Source organism: Microtus ochrogaster, chromosome 1 (assembly GCF_000317375.1).
Source record: "Microtus ochrogaster isolate Prairie Vole_2 chromosome 1, MicOch1.0, whole genome shotgun sequence".
Classification (NCBI taxonomy): Eukaryota; Metazoa; Chordata; class Mammalia; order Rodentia; family Cricetidae; genus Microtus; species Microtus ochrogaster.
The window spans coordinates 110,647,533-110,667,966 of record NC_022009.1 but is presented as its reverse complement, the minus strand read 5'-3'; the positions used below and the strand labels follow the sequence as shown (position 1 = coordinate 110,667,966).

Genomic DNA, 20,434 nt, shown 5'->3' with positions numbered 1-20,434 from the left:
CCCCATACCCTTGAGTACTTACAGAATAGACTGATAAAGTTGTGTTTACTATCCCTATAGACATTTCCATGGAATGAGGAAGCACAAGATTCCAACTCTACCACGGTAGGTGTAATAACGTCTATGTTGAAATCTTTGACAGTAACAAGATATCACGCCTTTGGGTCAGATGATGGTGACCTTGATGTTTGGAAGCAGCACGGAGAACTGAGTCACTAAGGATGGGGGCTGGTGGCTGTTGTGTTGGAGCATCACTGCTGCACCAGAAACTGGCACTAATAGTAATAGTAAAAGTCTGCAGGAAACAAGCCACAAAGGAAGGATGCTTCAGTAGTCAAGCATCCCAGACTTGCTTTGATATGGACTGTATGTGTGGTCCTTAGGACTCAGATGTTTTGGGAAGAAGTTGAGAGGCTTTCTGTGTAAGTCTTGTTAAGATAGTAACTGATGCTATTTTCTGTAATACTTTCTTTACCACCATCCCACCTCTTGCCTCTCCTAGTCAACATTTAAAACCTATATAACTCTTTTGGCCTTATGGGATAGGGCTCCAAGCCAGTCACCCTTGATGTGGCACCATCACTGTCACTTATTTGTTATGACTTCCAGCAGAAGGAGGGGCTCCATGTAGTGGGCGCTCTACTCAGCCTCTTCTATCCATTCAGGTGTGTGTCTTCTTTTGCACAGCCTTGGTCTCCCTGTGAGTAACACCTGTTACTCCTGACTCAACCAAGACTCTAAGACAGAACGAAACCTCATTTCTTGTTAGCTTTCCCCTGTCCTTGCTTTTTTGTTAAGACAGAAGATGAATTTTGTTTTCTACTTACCATTCATCTTCATTTTAGTATTTTAGTCTGACAAGATATCATATGAAAGGAAACAAAAACCATTTCACACAATGTTTCCAGAAATGGCTTGAAGTCTGCTTAGTTGTCATGTACTGAAAATATTTTAACAGGTGTGTTTTCTGATAAATGTGTTTAAGACAATAATAAAAATTTAGTCCCTAATTTTTACAGGAAAAAAAATGTTACAATATCCTGGGTGCTGTGACAAGTTTCAAAAGCATGATGATGCAGATAACATCCTGTTTTGTGGCCGTTTACTGGGTCTCCAAGTTCATGCTTAGCATCCTCTGATTGTGGCAGAAAACTTTACTTTAAAATTTCAAGTGAGCTTCCAAAATTATAGCTTCTTAGGTATGGAATCCTCAGCCCTTGTTTTTGGCTTCTAACAGCCTTGAGAAGTGATTTTCCTTCAGGTTATTTTGGCATAAAACCACCGGATCTTTAAAGAATGGTTCTGGCTCTCAACGTTGAGTCAGGTTGTACTCTTTCTTGGGATTCCTGTTCTAGCATTTCTCTGTGAATAGTCCGTGCAGTTTTCAAACCTTCCCTAATGGAGCATCTCCTTAAGCCTTTGCAAGTGTTCACAGGGCAATCTCGGCCTCACTGAACTCAGCTGTTTTTTGTTGTTAAACACAAATGCCATGTTCTAGTTACTTTCACTGTACAATGGTACAGGCTGCTTGCTACTCTTGTCATCTAGAGCATACATAACCCAAAAGGTTTTCTCATTCTGGAAGCTGGGCCATCCAAAGTTCAGCAGCAGCAGCAGGTTGCAGGTCTTGTGAGATCCCATCACCTGGTTGATAGGCGGCCATTCTCCCAATATATCCTTAGAAGGCAACATTGGCAAGGATTCTTTCCTGGTCTCTTTCCTCCCCAATCATGGAGGCTCTGGATTTGAGATCTAATCCTATAGGCTCTATCTCCTATTATTATCCAGCTTCAGGGCACAAATGGAGGAAGGGACTCAAACTTTTGATCTGTAGCTCTTACTGAATTTTATGTCTTCAAGCCCTTTAATCCACATGCTGCATTGTGTGAGGTAAAAAAGAATATATTTCACCTTTATCTGTTAGGGAATTCTTCTGCTGAGTCTGTTAGTATAGGAAAATTTTAGCTATCTGTAGAAAAGTTACAAACATGTAAAACCAAAGCCTTCCAAATTGTGTATGTGTGTTTTTTTTTTTTAAATAGTGTGTAAGACATTTTTTTTCTTGGGTGACCAAATTTCTGACAAGGAGCAATTTAAGGGGAGGGCTATTTTCCCTCAGGTTGGAGGGTACAGTCAGCTTAGAGGAAAGATATAGTAATGGGAGTATGGGGAAGTTGATCACGTGACATTTCACAATCAGGAAGTAGACAAGGTGAGCATTCAGTTCACTTTGCCCCGTTCCTTTTTCATTCAGTCTGGGACTCCAACTTATGGGATGTTGTCCTGCACATTCAAGGATCTTCTCTTCTTAGTTAAATTCTTTTACAAATGCACTAGGATTATGTCTTGTAGGTGATTCCAAATCCAGTCAATTCGACAACGAAGATGAACTTGCATAGATATTGACCCTGGTTTCAATTTCCAGACTGTGAACAGCCTTTGGTCAGGGTCAACGTGGACTAGCAAATGCTGAATGACTAATGACCTGAGAGAAGCAGACGAGCCAAGGCTGAGTTGTAGTGTTGGCAGATTTCAAGCTGCCAGTATGGTATCAAACAGCTAATTTCTGAAAATTTAACAATCAGGTCTAATGAGCTGTTGAAGACTGGCCCCGGCCTGTCATGGTCTGAGGATTGTTTACTTTGCTATCTACAGAACTTAGCAAGTGTTCAAGGGGCTTTCAGTAATGTAAATACATAGTTTATAGGTGTTGCATATTAAAAAACAACCGTCAACACTCTTTGTGCAGCTGATAAGAACAGAAAACATTTCCTAGTATAGCGGTTCCTTCCTTGTTTTCGATGTTTAAACATTTGGGCAATATATCTTTTAAATGACATCCTTCTTAAAGCTGAGGTATAGAAGTTCCTAAGAACATAGAAATTCATTATTAGCTTGCCTATGATAAAAATAACCATAAATAACTTTGCAGGAGAATGAAATGTGCCAACTTAAAAAAAAAACCAAAAAAAACAAAAACCAAAAAACAAAACAAAACAAAAAGTTTTCAAGACTGTCATGCAATCAGTTTTCCCATGGCCCTTGGTTTCTATTTTCTTCAAGCACTGGCTAAACAATTTATGTTTTGGCTGTTTAGTGGACGATGCTGTAAATATTTTCCCAACATACTAGTGTTTGTACAAGGAAGGTCCTCTGAATGGTTAATTAGTTTGCATGCTGGGAAGAAAAGCTGTGTGCTAGGCAAAGCCCATTAATTGCCCAATATCTGACTTCTAAATGATAAAAAAATGTTTATTTTATAAAGGCCAGTGGCTTTAGTCTTTGCATAAGTGGGTCACTTATATTTGTTTATTTTTAATTTAGAAAGTATAAACTATTTGTTATCGCAAAGTGATGTGTACTTATCTATTTAATAACAGATAAGTAGAGAATAATAATCCTGACTACGTTTCATAGCTTTATATATTTTATCATTAGAAGACAATACCTAAACAGTATAATTTTGAAAATGTTTAAATAATTAGGAATTTTACACATTGAACATGCCCTTGCATATTTGGTATAGTTCTGCAGAAAATGTCATACACTTAGTGGCATGCATAATGGAAACTCATCTTGTTCTTTAGGTCAGAAAACCTTTGCAATGTGTGCTATTGGTCAGGACTGTGTTACTTTTAGGGCTTCTAGGAGATCATTTATGTTTTTACCTCTTCCATCCAGCTTCTCAAGGCTGATGGCACTTTTCTCCCACTTTCAAAATAAGAACTGTCAAGCCCTCACATCACATGACTCTGACCTTCTCTTCTGTCCCTGGTCTATTTTTAACGTCTCTTGTGATTAGGTCTGCCTGGCCAGCCCAGGGTCATCTGCTTTCATAATGTCTGCTGATGAGCCAGTTCAGTACAACCTCTAGCCTTTACTGTCCCTTTGCCATCTGATCTCCGTATTTATAGGTTTGGGAAATTATCCCAAGGACATTGCTGGATAAAGGTGGCAAGGTGTCCTCTTCCACACACCACATATCCAGCTGCTAAAACGTTTTTACATCTGTAAACTTTACTACTAAGGAAATTAAGCTTCAGGGCATCAGACAGTTTCCCCTGGTTTTCTGGTGCCAAACGGTATTTTCTCAGCAAAGCAAAAGTCATGCTAGTATAACCAACTGTAATCCATATGCCCTAAATTTCATCTTTCTCTAAGCTTCAATTTTTTTGAGTGTGCTCTTGTTTTTGCTCTTTTTCTCTTTGAAGAAATCCCTACTTAAAGGATTGCACTTCTTGTCTTTTCTGTTTCAAAAGCGTCTGGTGAGAAAAATGATTCAAAGAGATCAAGCAAGTGACTTCTTTTAGCAACATGAAAGATAATATAATAAAAATAACTTTTTAGACAAAACCCTTGCAGTTTTCAAGATTCTTAGAATGTAAGCAGTGACTGGGAAATGCTAGAGGTAAGACCACAGTATTAAGCTTCAGTATAGTTGAAATTCTTAGCAACTGGTCTGGTGTCCTTCCCCATAGAGGACTATGATCCTGGCCATTTTGTAGGTGAGGAAATGGAGGTTGAAAGGAGCTGTTGCTTGCTGTGTTGTCCTTTGGCCCATCTTAGTTTCAACCCTAAGTTTGAACCCTAAGTCAGTGTTTCTCTCTCCAGGCTGAGATTTCTCCTTGACTTCACACCCTAGTGTTCTGCTGCCTTTGCCCATTCTAAGGAGTTTGCTTTGTGTAGTGTCATCTGCTACTTTCTGGTTTTCAGGAAGCCTTGATCCTGCAAGTGAATTAGTTATTTGTTCAGTGTAATAAGTTAGCAACATGATCTAAAATTGGGCAGAGTACCGCATCCTTAAAATAAGGCAGATTTTATCTTTACCATCCTACTTCTAGCAAATACAGGGAATGTATAGGGGTCTTTCAAAGTAGAAAGAAAATACATCAATTTCAACAACGTAAGACATTCAGTCAGTAAATAAAAAAGATTTTTGTTATCAGTACAATACACATAAAAAATCCAACAGTGAATAAAGAGTAGCTGGGTAAAGAGTGTACACCCCTCTACTGCATTCTTTCTTGGTAAGCTCTGCTATCTTTTTTTAGCAAATTCTTACTTTTTTGTGCTTAATTTTGCCTGCAAAGTACCATTAATTGGAAATATCTCCTTATATACTTTGTAAAAATTCCATTCATATCACCAAATACAACTTAAGTTTCTATAAAGTATTTTTTATATATTAGAAAGAATATTCCCAAATTGAGAGTTCTGTGTATGTCTTTATACGTTTATGTGTATTTTTAGTGTGTAGCATATGAAAAGGTAAACTGTTTTCACTTAGTTTTCTCTTCTATAGACCTAGAAAAACATTTCATAGATTTGTAGGTACTTTAATGCATAATGTTTGATCAATAAATAGTCAAGCAAGTGTTGGGCAAGTGTAGTGTTAGTCAAATGTTTTACCGTTCATTTTTTTTCTAGTGATTTTATTTTTAAAAATAGGAGATAATTGAACAATTTCTTGATTACTTTAATGCTATTTACAAATAATATAGAATTACATAATGTAATAAGAATTGGAAAGTATACTGTTTTTCATTAATATTTCTTAAATGATGTATAGCTTCAGAAGGCTTGTCTTTAAATAATAAATCTGTTTTGAGTGACTTTGTTCATTTCATAGTTGGGTAGAGAACTTTGATGGTAAGTTTATGTGGATTCTAGGCTTCAGAGTAACTTGGACATGTCAGTATCAGTGATTTTGACAAACCAGTTAACTCTTCCATTTAAAGATACCACTTGTATAATGAAGTTACAAATATTACTCGCAATGTAATATACTAAACTGAAACTGTGTGTCTGGATCAGCTAAACATTGTTCTGACTGCCCATCATCTTTCATTTATTATAATTTCCTTCATTATCTAATCTGCTAGGCAAAATGCCTCTATTTTCCTAAGACAAATTAAGATGGTGTTTATTTGAAGTTTAATATGCAAAGTAAAACCTGCAAGGTTATTTAAGAAGTTATTTTGTATGGGCAGTATGCGACATCTCTTTTCCTTTCTTTTTAGAAATATGTTTTTGGGAAATGTCTCTTGAAGAGACAAAGGTCCTAATTTCTGTAAAGCATTTTGGAAGATCCCAATTTCTATAATCCCTCCTCCTATACCCTCCATGCCCTGTGATAACAGAGATGTGTTCAAGAACAGTACAGTTGGCTTTTCATAAGGTGTGTTGGGTGCGTGAAGCAGTTAGAGGTCTGTCCTTCCCCTGACTTGCAGGGTCCTGCTGACTGCCTCCAGCTTTATTTGGAAGGAGATGCCTTAGAAAAGGGTTGAGTTAGCCATGCCTGCTGCACATCAGGTGATGCGTACTGACATCTCCAGTTTTTGTTAAAGGAGCATGAGTTTGATTTTTACAATTGCAACCAAAATCCTAAAGCATCAACACATCAAGGCAACTAGTCAGCTGGGATAGTTGTGTCCTGTCTTTTCTTCCCTTTTTTACCTCTAACTTTAGCCCTTGCCCATTGGGTAAATAACATATCTACCAGTTAAAGCCTTTGGATTGCACAGTAGACAGTCTAACTTCTGTGTCGAGTTTGAACTCTGTGTCTTGACCTTTGTCTGGGTTTGGCACTGCGCCGGTCTGACTTTGGGGAAACGCTAAAGAGGAAGTATATGAATTATTCAACTCTAGTACTTCCTCGGGTGAGCCCTCTACAGCACATGCCTCTTTCTCATAGAACCACTGGAAACAGTGAAGAGGAAGAACCAAGCTCTCAACTTTTTGCTTAAGCAGCAACTTAAGAAATTGTGCAAATGTCTGTCCCAAGAGAAGCGATCTTGACCAAAGCCTTAGCCTACCTGCAACACCCAGCTGAAGGTTTTGCTGCAAACTGTGATTTATTATGGGGAATTATATTTTGATTTGTGATTGTTCTTCCCATTTCCCTCCCATCTACATTCCCCTTTATCTTCCAAACAATGGCTGGTTTTTGTTTGTTTGTTTTGCTGTTGTTCTTGAGGCAGTATCTCATTTTGTAACCCAGGTAGACCTAAAACACCATGGATTCTAGCTTGGCTTCAAACTCTCAGTAATCCTATTGCCTCTGCCTCCCAAGTCCTGGAATTTCAGTTATGAATCACCCCACCTCTCTCCAAATAATATTTTAAAATTGCTTTTTAAATGTCATATTTTCTAAATTCAGAAACACCAATTTATAAAAATGGATATCATACATTGCTACCATCAGGGTCAGTTCTGATTAATTTGAGGCACACATTCCAATACTTTTTCTGTGCGGCAATATTTTTACATTAAAGTTGAAATGATAACGAATATTCAACATTATGTACACACGCTTTCATTGGACAAACCTACACATCCTCTCTTCAGATTTTCTCCTTTCCTCTCTGGTACTATATCGCTCCATGAACACTGCAGAATTACATCTTTGATGGTGGGCTTCAGAGGATCCAAAACATTTATATTACATACTAAGCTTTTCCCTAAGGAAGGTCATAATCCAGGCCATGCATGTATTTGCTTTCCCAGATAAAGAAAAACAGCCTTAGAATTATTATGTTAGTATTATAATGTCAGATGATCAGATTGGAGATGTAACCAAGTGCATTTATATGAGTGTAATAAAACTTTAACATGACTGGTAACTGTAAAATTTGATCACTTCTGGGTAAAAAGAAAACCCTGGATCATAAACATCAGGCATGAACAACTGGGCTTTCCAGACCTTTTGTTTTCTGTGCTGAGAGATCCCATCATTATTCATGGCAAGGGTCAATGTTTATTTTTCTAACAAACTCCCCCCCCCCCCCCGCACAACCAAGATCCCTTTTTCCAAACAAGATAAAAGCACATTTTGGCTAAGAGGTTGAAAATGGCAGGGATGTTTTTCATTGTTTCAGAGGAAATGCAAAGCACAAAGGAGTTGACACTAAGAAAATATAATTTGACAGAAAGTTTAGATGCAATAAACATGCCATTTGGACAACAGTCGCATGTGGCTCTCTGTTCACTAAATAACCTGAACAGTTCAGCTCTCCAGTTTAGGGACAGTGCACACTGGGCTTCAGCGTAAGTCACCCAACTATGGTTGTAACTCCTGTTAACATTTGGTAGCCAGATGAAATATCCAATCAGCAAACTGGTTATCTTTGAAAGAACATGTTAGTTAAAAAGTTCATATTATTCTTAAAAAAAAAGATTTAATTTGAAACTATGAAGAAAGTATAAGACTGCATAGAAACCAATGCTCCATTTAATCTTAAATTTTTTTCAAGGCATAAATGGTGTGTGGGGGTTTACATGCGAATTGATAGGCTTGCGACAGAGTCAACTAGGTGTAGAAACAACATTAAGAAAACATTTGTTGTTATTTTCTATCCCAGAGACTAGGAACTAATAAAAAAAAATTCGGACACGATAGAATATCTTATTTTCCTTCAAAAGAACAGATGCATTCTACTCTAAGAGCTCCACCTATTGCTACAGGAAGTATAAATACTTGGAGGAAATTAGCAAGTTTTTGCCCTGTCAACATGCCTAGTAGTAACAGTATCACAGCCTCAAGCTTGCAAGAATTTTGGTCCTTGTTTTCTGGGTAACAGATTAAAGGGAAGGCAGCATTGGTATGAACTGCTGGGATCTAATTGCTTTCTATTTGAGTAAGAGAGGCAGAGGCCCCCAAAGAATATACATGTGCCCAAGGTCACTTTGGCAGCGGAGGCAGAGGAGAAGTAGGACAAGCCCTCACCTTTCTGGGGAGCATCCTTTTGTACTGCACACAGACACTGTGGTATGGAAGCAGACTTCTTCCCAACATATATTGCTAGGAGCTTTGTCCTCTTAATGCTGCTGCGTTACAGCAGTTCTCAAGCCTTGGTGTTTCCGCTTCTAAACTCTCCCTGATCAGAACTTAAAGATTATGGGTGTGGACTTGTGAGTGAGTTTATATCTAAAGTTTTAGGTAACATGACAAACGGTAGGAATTAAGAGACCAAGGTTCTGAGTACCAGCTACAGCAAGTGATGTCTGGATGTGACAGGAATAGGGAAGAAGCTGCTATTCTAAATTTTGAATGCCCCTTAGCCCAAAGGTTTGTTGTATGTACAGTAGGGATGTAGCCACTGGAGTTGCTCTTCTGTAGGAATGGGACTTGATGCATTAATGAGCCAGCAGTGGAGATGCTAGCACCCATTTATAGTTGGTTCTAGTTACTCTCCTCGTTTGTTTCTTTAGTGGTTATCACAGACAGGGATAAAAATAACCCAGAGATAGCAGCTGTTTAACTGAAATCTACTACTACCACTACAAATAATACTCACATGTGTTTAAGTTGATTTAATAGAAATAGTGATCTAAGTATACTGTAATTATCCATGACAATAGTGTTTGTGGCAAAAGGGAAAAGAATAGGGATCTTTGTGGTTAGTCAGAAACTGTTTCCAGTGTTTATGATACTTTTTAAAAGACTTGGGAAAGTGATTCCACGGATGATTCAAGTAAAGATGAATATGTAAGCACAGTTCATAATGCATAGTTGTATCATTTGTAACAATCCGAAGCCGGAAACTTCTTAAGAGTCCATCAACAACAGGACGGAAGATTTGTAGTCTAGTCACACAAAGGAATCCTATTTGACACTGACAGATCCACACATAAACCAACTCTACAGCTAAGTCTTACAAATGTAAGGCAGAGAGAAGTCAGATAAGAAAGAATGCAGGGATGGCTAAAAGACAAAATGGGGCGAAGCTAGTACACGATGCTGGAGATTTGGATAATGCATGTGGAGGACCAAAGTGATGACGGTGGGGAGCTAGGACAGTGCCCCGTTTCTTATAGGCTGTAGCTGCAGGGCTGTGTTCCGAGGGAGACCATTCACTAGCTGTATAGTTCTGTTCTATACAGTCTTATACATTATGTTGTAGCAACATTTTTTTTACAGACAAATGGGCTTTTTACAAGAGGCATGAAAACCAATATCCTGAATAGAAATATTCTCATTTTCACCCTTCGATAGAAAAATAAGGATTGTAGAAGTGCACCTGTTTTGTAAAATCTTAACTGGACAGCGAAATGCACAGAAGTCAGCGGCAGGACAAGAGAGGAAGCGAATGTGTTTTGGGAGGAATGCGATCAGGGTCATTAGAACGTGGAAATCCAGTAGCTGGTCTGCTGGAGACCTCCATCTCTACTCAGACACAGGCTTCCTAGAACGAGATGGCTTGCACATAGGCCTAGTAAGGGGCTCACAACTTGGATTTATTACCAAAATATTTCCATTAGGTGACAAACCTGAAGAGATAAGGACTCATGGAGCAACACAGATACAGTTAGGCCCTTTGAAAGCCACTCTTGGGGACAGACTTGATCTTGAAAATGCTGTTTGTAAACCACAGCTATGATGTATCTCTAGACAGTGGTTCAGTGGTAACCTTTGCTCTCACAGTTGGTACTTAAAGCTTCTCACCAATGATTTACAGGTTTAAAAAGTCCCAAATTTTCACCTGCACATCACATTACAGATCTTTGTAACTATCAACTTTGGCCATACAACTTCAATATTCACTGATTAACTATAGTGATGGTTATTCAGTCATACATATAGTTAAGAATTAAATATAGGATTATTCTTTATACATCACTGCAAATCCTTTAAATAAACCAAGTTTGAGAGGCAGAGTGAGCAAGAGATTGCTCAAAAATTTTTCAGGGGCGGAAGAATCTCAACGTCGTTAAAGTGGATAAGATGGGGAAGAGTTTCAGATACTCACTTTTACCATAAGAGTGCTTAAACAAGAATGATGTTGAGCGAATGAATAACTTATGTATGGTAAAACGAGTTCAAAACTCCATAAGCCTTAAGGCCACGCTATGCATGGGAGTTCTTTGGGAGCGCTTTGAAGGAACATGAATGCAAACAAAAGTGACTGGCCAGGCAAATCATTGCTGTGCCCTGGTGCCCAGCCGCATTCAACATCTTCCTCCCTCGGGTCGGAAGTTGTACTCTGCCTCAAGAGTTAACACTGTTCTCTACGGACAGCATTGGACTTGCTGTCTGTAAGAGAAACAGAATGAACAGTAATCCTGCCATTGAAAGTAAGCACTATTTACACAGTGAAGTGATTGATTTGACAGACCTTAGGCTACCACCCCCTTCCATTCACAGTGGATTTAACAATCTAATTTCACGTATGTTAGCTTGTGCTCATCTTTGTGAACTGCCCCCAAGTAGCTGCAGAAACTTCCCAGGCCCGATTTCTCTGAAGGGAGAGTTCCTGTGTCTGTGGTTTTAACAAGTCACGCCATGGATGCTCTGCTTCTTGTGAAGGTCACCAAACCCGACATTTCCTTTCTGGATTCATGTATGAATTCTTGCGGCAGTGAAAGGCATCTGCAAACTCCACAGAGTTCTGCAAAGTCCCAATAATCCTTTGAAACAAACAAACAAAAAAGTTATCGTCAGCGCTGGACACTGATTGTCCATATCCCAATTGAGGCCTTAGGAGTCCCCTACTCCTCTTGTCCTTGCGGTTGTGAGCCCAGCCTTTAACTTCTGAGCCATCTCTCCAGCCCCCACCTCTGCAGATGATCTCTATGCAGCGCAAATGAGCGGATTCAGAAACACAAACCTGGCGGGATGAATTAGATCCTTCTCCTTAACAGAGTCCTTAAATGGATGGAAGGCCACAGTGCAGGAGTTAAGAGCACAGACTTTGAAACATGTTTCAAGACTATTTCAATGTTTTTATTAAGTTGTTTTTTTAAGTTTTAATTGAATAACTGTTGTTTGACAATTTCACGCACACACATCACACACACATATATATATACATATATGTAAGTATACATAAATATTATATCCTGACTACTCTCTACTCTCTCTGCCACTTTCTCTTAGTAAATTTTTTTTCACTTGATTTAGTCAGGAAGATTGAGAAGTTCTCTCTCTCTCTCTCTCTCTCTCTCTCTCTCTCTCTCTCTGTGTGTGTGTGTGTGTGTGTGTGTGTGTCTGTCTGTCTTCCTTTCTTTCTTTTGTCTCCAAAGCTCTTCTTCCATATTAGAAACTGGATTCAGTCTCCATAACTGGAAAGAGCTGAAAAATGCCCATTTCTTATCAGTTTTGGCACCAATGGGCAAAACAAAGCCATCCAACCCAGTATCTGAACTAAGCAGTATCTGAAGGGAGGAACAGGCCAATAAAAGGTAGTGGTGACACTACAACACCAGCCATCAATCAGCTCCTTCCCTTTTCCTCCTGTTGGACCAGAGCATCCTCTCCTAAGGTTGGGAAGTGAAGGTTGGTGGCAAGTGCTTTGTAGAGTTGGAAGAGAAGGAACAAGTGCTTATTGAACCCTCTGTGTGCAGTGCTTAAGCTCACATAAACATCGGTGCTTATGGAACTCTGTGTGCGGTGGATAAGAGCACATAAACATCACAGCTCTTGTCTCCCATCCAAACATCCCACATGTATAGTCTGAGTAATCTTAAGGAAATTAAACCATAATCTATAATTCTCAAACCTAGTTCCAGAAAATACCTGAAGGAAATCCAGACTTTGTCGACGTAGCAAATTTTCCTTCAAATTCTACTTTGAGCTCTAACTATGCCAGCCTGATGTATTTTCACTCCCCATAGCAACCACAACCTGGTGCTGTGATGCCCACTACCTGGGGAAATCACTTCTCAGCCAGGGCATGGCTAACACCTTCCAGCCTTCATCATCACCTCCTTGACAGCTGTGCTAGAGTTTCATGCCATCTTGACACAAACTGAAGTTATCTGAGAGGAGGAAACCTCAATTAAGAAAACGCCTCCATGGATCTGGCTGTAGGCAAGCCTGTAAGGCATTTTCTTAATTAATGATTGATGGAGCCCATTGTGGATACCACCCCTTCGTGGATTGTCCTCCTGGGTTCCATAAGAAAGCAGACGGAGCAAGCCATGAAGAGCAAGTCAGGAAAGAGCACCCCTCCATGGCCTCTGCCTCAGCTCCTGTCTCCAAGTTCCCGTCTGACTTCCTTCAATGATGAACAGTGTTTTGGAAGCATAAGCCAGATAAATCCTTTTCTCCCTAAGTTGCTTTGGTCACGATGCTTCATCCCAGCAATGGTAGCTCTAACTAGGATAGCCACATTATCTGACTACTATCTAATTGACCTCTTTCCTCTTGTCTTATTTTGATCAAAGCTGTTACAGTATCACTAGACTGTCATCTCTATGGGAAAAGTGCTGCGGGTAGCCTGCTCTCTGCTGAATCTTCCAAGCCAACTAAATGATTTATATGTGCATTCTGACTCAGGACGGGCTGAATGAATGAACTCTGGGCTACACAGCTACCTCATTTCAGAGAAAAGAAAAACCATCTTAGAAATTAATTGTTTTGATGGTGGTCTTGACTCTTTTAGGGTCCAAGCTTAACTACCCTTTCAGTGTGGTAAGGAATGTCATTCATTTAGATATGGGGAGGGGGCAGTGGTGGTGGCTAGAGGCATCCTCACTCTGAGGAAGAAGCTCCCTGACTGATGGTGTGTGTATGCAAAAAAAAAAAAAAATACCTGAAGACTGAAGAACCTCAATGTTTTGTTACTTAAATAAGGTTTTTTTTTTCTCAGCCTGATACAGAAGATACAGAGGAACCATCATATCAGTGAAAATGTCCAAATCTATGCTTCAATTCTACATTTCTTTCTCTCACTCTTTTTTGCTTTCTTTCCTCCATCCTGTCCTCCTTCTTTCCTTTTTATTTTCTTGAGACAGGGTCTGACTATGTAGATCAGATCAGGCTGGCCTCAAACTCATATAGATCCATCTGCCTCTGTTGAAATTAAAGTCACGTAACACCCCAAAGAAAGACTAATTTTGGGAAGGCACAACTGGGAGTTGACAACCCAGGTAGAGTCAACACACAAACCCTCAGCTCTCCATCTCTGTTGTATTTCCTCTTTTCCCATGCAAGATGTCTAGATAATTTGATTCTGAATAATCAGCTCAGCAGCAGACCAGGGCTTTTCTTCCCCAGGCTTATAATTAATGTTTGATGATATTTATATCATCAAATATTTGGATAGGTGACATGAATAATCATTTTGAAGACTGGGTACATTTTGAATACAATAAATCCCTTCTCTAAGAGTGAGGTCATATACTGTTAGGATTGCATACAATATTTACATGCATTTCATGCTACATTAAAACTCTGGCACTTGTGTGTTTACATTTTTATTAACAGAAGATAAAGTCTTTCATTGTTTCCTTAACAGAATTCATTCAAAAATTTTACCCCATTATGTAAAATAGTCAATTGTGCTGGTGCTCTTTATGCCCTGTGAAATAATCATTTGTATTAAAAACTTCAAAAATCTAGGGAGGCAAACATCTGTGTGACTGAGGATGGACTTTAGACCTTTAATATATTACTCCTAACGAAAAGCAAATGAATTATTTATTTATTTACTTATTTGAGCCAAAATCTTACTATGTAGCTCTAGCTGTCCTGGATCTCTCTATGTAGACCAGGCTGGCCTTAAACTCACAGAGATTGTCCTGCTTCTGCTTCTCAAAGGCGCATACCACCATGGCTGTATAGTAAATGAACGTTTTAAATTATTGAATAATTTGTTCTCAATTAATAGGTCTTCTGACAATCTATTATTAGTTTCTTAAAATTAATGACTTAGAATCAAATTTGGCTGGTTGCATTTATGAAGAGTCTAACCAGTCTTATAATTTCCTAACTATTGTGATCCTTTCATGACAAAGCCACGTTGAGTAACATATATTTTACCACATAGAATAATATGTAGGTTCATATATACTAACTGGACTGTTAGACAATTCATTAAAACCCATCATGATAGTTGAAAAATATCAGGAGTTGATGCTAATATTTAAGGTGAATGAAAGAAGCATGAGGATTTCAAAGAACAGTTAAGTCAAGCATGCAACCTTATATAAGGAAACCAAGTATCTACACTGGTTGAAAATATCCGCATAAAATGCTGAAAGTACTATATATAAATAAACATACTGGGATTTCATCCCTGAAACAGCTCCTCTTCTGTTTTTGATGGTACAGCTGCTTCAGCATGAATTTATTAATCTTCTTCTATCTTGAAAATATTTTCAGATGAACCACCAAGCACAACTTTTGAATAATAACTCAAGGATTGTAAGTTTTAAAAGTTCTTGTAAAATATATTTCACTTCGAATTGTCAGGAAGCAACCTGTTTCCAAAGCTAAAACATAATCTCAGCATTTGCCAAGGAAATCCCTTTAGCTCTAGAGCAAATAGAATTTTTTTTTTTTTGACAAAGGGCTGGCCTTCCATTTACTCTTAAAACGTGAACATACTTCTCTTATTATGAATGAAAATAGAGATATCTTTGGTGTTAGAATAAAAACATTAAAGATATAAATCACTTCAAATGTTCATATGAAAATATTGGGGTGGGGGAATGCAGTCACTCTTACCTTGCTGGGTTACTTAGCCAACACTCATTACATCTGCTACTATGCAGAACAGAGGAAATGAGCAACCATCAATGTGCAAGTACTAGCGTACTTGAAAATGGTGTTAAGTCTGTTACAGATTTCCTTTTTTAAGATAATTTCTTTATTTTTATTTTATGTGTATGAGTATTTTGTCTGCAAACATGTATGTGTGCCATATGCACGCTTGGTATCAGCAGAAGCCGGAATAGAGCATTAGGTCTCCCAGAGATAGAGTCAAATGTGGTCCTGAGATTCCTGACATGTGTGCTGGGAACCAGACCCATGTTCTTTTCAAGGGCGGTGCATACTCTTAACTTCTGAGCAATTTCTCTAGCCCTCAAGGTCCATAGCTTTCTACACAAAACTTTAATCTATCCAGGTCTTTTATTTAAAAAAAAGTAATTATTTTTAAAAAAATATAAATAATAGGCATTTATATCCACTAACGTGAATCTTCCAACAACTCTCTCGATAATTTAGTCCTTATATATCAAGAAACCAAAGCCAGAATATTAAAATAGGCTCAGTCAAACATGCAGAAAAACCCTAACAAAAAGCTCATCTAGGAGTTAAATGATGCGATCACTAGCACAGGGATAAACAGGCCTGGGCATGCTCAAGCTACAACGACTTCACAAGGTTAAGAGACCAAAGCAGAACTAAGGATAGTAACAGTAGACTGCCTTATCAAAACAAAAGAACATTAATACGAAACACTTTATTCTCCCAGGAAGGCAGACCATTCAGTAGCCCCATACTACCTCAAGGAAACGAGCTCTTTATAGACATCTGCTTATGTTCATAGAAGCATACAGAGCAAGGGTCTGACAAACTGTTTTATATGCATTTACAAAAGTTTCCTACTAGCCTCAGAATTAGATGCTTATATTTTTAACTCTTGAAAACTAGTAAGAACAACAGCAGCAACAAAAACAACATTTTTTTTTAAAAAAATACTTGTCTGTGCTGGTAATCAAAGAAATAAAACAAAACAAACAAAAAATACCTTTAAGAAATTAAGCTAAAAGTCTCTTGGATTAAACCATAGTGGGAATAGATCCACAATTAACCCAAAGCAGCTGGTATGGATAAGTTAATTAACGGAACTAACCTTAACTCACATTACAGGGAGAGCAAGCTGCAATGAGCTATTGCTGCATGAAGGAATTCTTAAGGAATTCCTAAAGCAGAGGTGATCTGGGGCTGGTGACAGCAACAAGTCACGACACTGGGACAGACCAAGTGTATTTGATGACATATAAGATGCTTAAGTGTGCTGCTTATGACTTTACAATTAAGTGTCTTTCTATCGGTAGTTAATTTTCTAGGTAATGTATTCACGTTCATTTCAGGTAGAGTTTAAAAGTTTTGGGGTAATAACTTCTTTTTTTTGTTCTCAAACTCTGATTTTCAAAGTACAAACTTTTTAGTTAAATTTTTTTTCCAGTCTCCTTCTTGGAAGGTGTTATTGATAGCAAGGGGTGATTAAATGCTACCTTGAGAGAGAAAGGGAACTGCATTAGGATGCCAGTCTGAGGGACATGAGGATCTAGAAGTCAGCATTCAAAGGCTGTTTCGAGTGGTTCTCTTCTAATACCTGATCTCTTACATGTTCACATTCTTCCACCTCCAAGAGCATTTCCCTAGTAGCCTTGCTGGGCTGCTCTCTGACCTCTGAGGCAATGTACTCCCTCACACCTGGAGGGTTGGAGATACGTCTTCAATGCTGGAGAACCTTCACCTAGCGAAAGCTTTCCTTCATGTGATGAAAACATTTCCTTGGCATTTGGGACTCACATTCACAGCCTCTTAGAAACAGGTTCTATCAGCTGGGGGTTCCACCAAACCACTGTTAAGAGGTGACATGTTCATTGCAATCCAGCAGGCACCAAGCTTAGGATATATGTATTCTGAAGGACAGGATGGCCAGAGCTGGGCTTGTGGACGCATTGCTGCTGTGGTCTGATGAGTCCTATCTTTGACAGATATACAGACATAGACAGACATGCACACACAAATGCTCATACTCACGCGCGCGCACACACACACACACACATACACACGCACACGGGCATGCACAGACACACATGCATGTATGAATAGATACATACACACGTTCTCAGTACTCTTAAATTATATAGAATAAGAAGCAGAAAAAGGCAAATTTGAAATATAGATCTAATGGTGTCAACACCAGAACAGTCCAACTGCTATTCCTATCCACATACCTGAAGTTGCCGGGACTGTGTACGTCTGTTTTAATGGAATTGACTGCATATTCTGGCCTGTAGGTCCCACACCACACCTAGAAGTATAAATAAACAAAGGAAAACAACATGCTCGGGTGTAATCATGGAGCACTGTGCGTAGGTGGGGGGGAAAGCAAACATTAATTTGGCATTCATATTCAACCATTTACTCTTCAAGTAATGTTCCATGAAAGGCAATATATAAACATAATCATTTATAATGAACATAATCTGACAATCTTGTTGCAAATCATGAAATCTAGCCAAGTCAAATGCTGCACCCCAATTAATTAAAAGAAGAAAACATCACGCAGTATCCAACTTGCTATGAAATTACAACTTAAAGTGTTTTTTCTCATTTATCAGTCATGAAAGATATACTACCTGGGCAAAGTTCAAGAAGAATAGTTGTTTGTGACTTAGATCAATTCCAGGGAGTAATTTTTCTTCACCATTCTTTTTAACATAATTCTGATAGGCCTAAATAGTAAAATAAAAGTATGTAATTTTTAAATTTGCATAAAAACCAATCGCAAAAGACCATGTAATTCATCTTTTATATCAAATCACTATAAAATACATTTAGATATGGTAACCGGTAACTCTCTCATGGATTAGCAAGAAGGCTAGAATGCATCTATAAATGTTCAGAAAGAGTAAGAGACTCATTAGCTGGAGACAAGAGTCTGGCATGTCAGATGATCACACTACATGTCAGTTGGAAGAAATGAGACTTGAACACATGATGACAATCTTACCTTCACACTGTCTACGGATAGATGGGTAAGTCCAGCTCGCTGGAGGAATGGGTTGCCAAAGGAGTCATCTGCAATTGCTATATTTAGCTTAGTTACTACTCTTGGCAAAATTGACACACACCAGATTTAGTCTGAGTGATTCTTGCCAAAATCTAAGGGATTCTGTTGAGATTCCTTGGGGTTTTAGTGTCCGTGATCCTAAGGTGAAGGAGAGGTAACTACTCTGGTTCCCGCAATACAGGAATACAGGACAAAGTAGACAGACTTCCAGTAAAGACAGGAGAAAGGAAACTTTGGCCACATGAACACAGAAAAGGTTCTTAAAGATTTTCTTTTTCACTATTGAGGAATGTAGGCTTGCTCTGCTATATGTAATTTTAAAATGGATTAATATTAAACTTCCTGAGACAAGTTATTTGTTTTTCCTTAAAACATTTAAATTACATGTATTTATTTATTTATTTATGGGCAGACGCTTGAGAGGGTGCATGCAGTGGTGCATGTATTGCGATCGGAGGGCAACTTGCAATACTTAGTTCTCTCCTTCTACTGAATGGATCTAAAGGATTTGACTCAGGTGACCACGTTTGGTGGCAAGCGGCTTTACTCGCTCAGCCATCTTGCCAGCCTTTTCCAATTTCTAACAAAGAACACCCATCAGTTATGTAAGTTAAACATGTATTTTCTTTTTCTCTTTTTACCATCAACACAGATGAGTGAACCTTTGCTATCTAAAGATTTTGGAGAGAGAGGGAAGGCTTATGCCCTTCCCACTTAGGGAGTCCGTGATCTAACAGAGGGGCAAATCATCACATGCAAAGAACTCATAGGGTGTCATCAATATTTGTGCAATTGTACTTTTCTTTATTACTATAATTATCAGGCTGGTGTGGGTGAGTGTACAGCAGACTCATCAAAATGTGCTAATTACTAACACCAACTACTTCCCGTCAACACAGAGTGACAGGGGCTGCTGCTGAATCAACAGAGCGATGGGCAAAACATATGAGACAATGGCTTGCACAACACTGAAAATCCAGTCTTTAACATCCCGCCTTACAAAGGAAGCCTGTCCAGAAAGATGGTTAATAACGAAGGCAAGGTCTATAACAAGTTTAGACTATTTCTCCACGAGCATGTATGCCACAGTAAAGGGAGGGGGAAAAATCAATGTTAAGTCTGGGGGATTCTGTGTTGAAAATAAACTGAGTGCTTTGGGTTACTCTGGCCAGGATACTAAGAAAGGGAAATCCTGAAAGAAGATTCCAAGATCATAGGAGGGTGCCCTTGATTAGTCAGCTTCATGTTAATCTGGAGATCAGTTTCATTTAATCTGGAGATCATCCCCAAAGGATTACAGATAGCAGTGCCTGGGCCCAGCAGGATAAGGATGGGGACACTTAAGAACCACAGGGCAGAACTTGGCTTCAGTAGGGGAATCGGTTACCTCTAAACTAAGCATTATCCCAGTCTCAACTAACATTGTTTGAACATGTCCAAAAAGGAGTAAACCATTTCTAATGTATCTAACTATATCCTATGATATATTTATAGGAAATATAAATTCTCAAGAATATTTATAGGAAATTAAAAATTGTCCAGCACCCAAAGAGGTAAACTGCCCACTATTTGCCACCTAGTGAGAAACATAAACATCAATTACCCAGCATTCAAGGTAGTAGCAATGTACCATCCCCCAATGATAGGCTGGGACATTTATCCGACCTCACTTCTCAGGCCTCATACTGAAATGATGCTTTGTTTTGGGCACACTGTAGACCCCATCAGTTGCGTCTCTGTTTTGTAGTGATGCTTCTACTCTTCTGACAATCACTACTGCTCTCTTCCCCTTTGACCCTCAACATTGCAGTGATGACCAAATAATCCTATTCAGTCCTTAAACATTCTACCCATCCCATCTGTGAAAACCTGGTTCTCTCTCATGGACACCTTATCCT

General features: G+C 38.7%; 1 protein-coding gene across 2 annotated transcripts in view; it reads right to left on the bottom strand.

Moving 5' to 3' along the window:
• Positions 1-9,917: 9,917 nt before the first annotated feature.
• Mme (membrane metalloendopeptidase) overlaps positions 9,918-20,434 on the bottom strand; it is a 76,027-nt gene continuing 65,510 nt past the window's right edge. For both annotated transcript variants that reach the window (XM_005344054.2, XM_005344053.3), the window contains exons 21-23: positions 18,103-18,198; positions 17,698-17,774; positions 9,918-11,406 (exon numbers count right to left, since the gene is read on the bottom strand). In XM_005344054.2, coding sequence (XP_005344111.1) covers positions 11,307-11,406; positions 17,698-17,774; positions 18,103-18,198 — 273 coding nt within the window. In that variant the 3' untranslated portion in view covers positions 9,918-11,306. The remainder of the gene's footprint in view (positions 11,407-17,697; positions 17,775-18,102; positions 18,199-20,434) is intronic.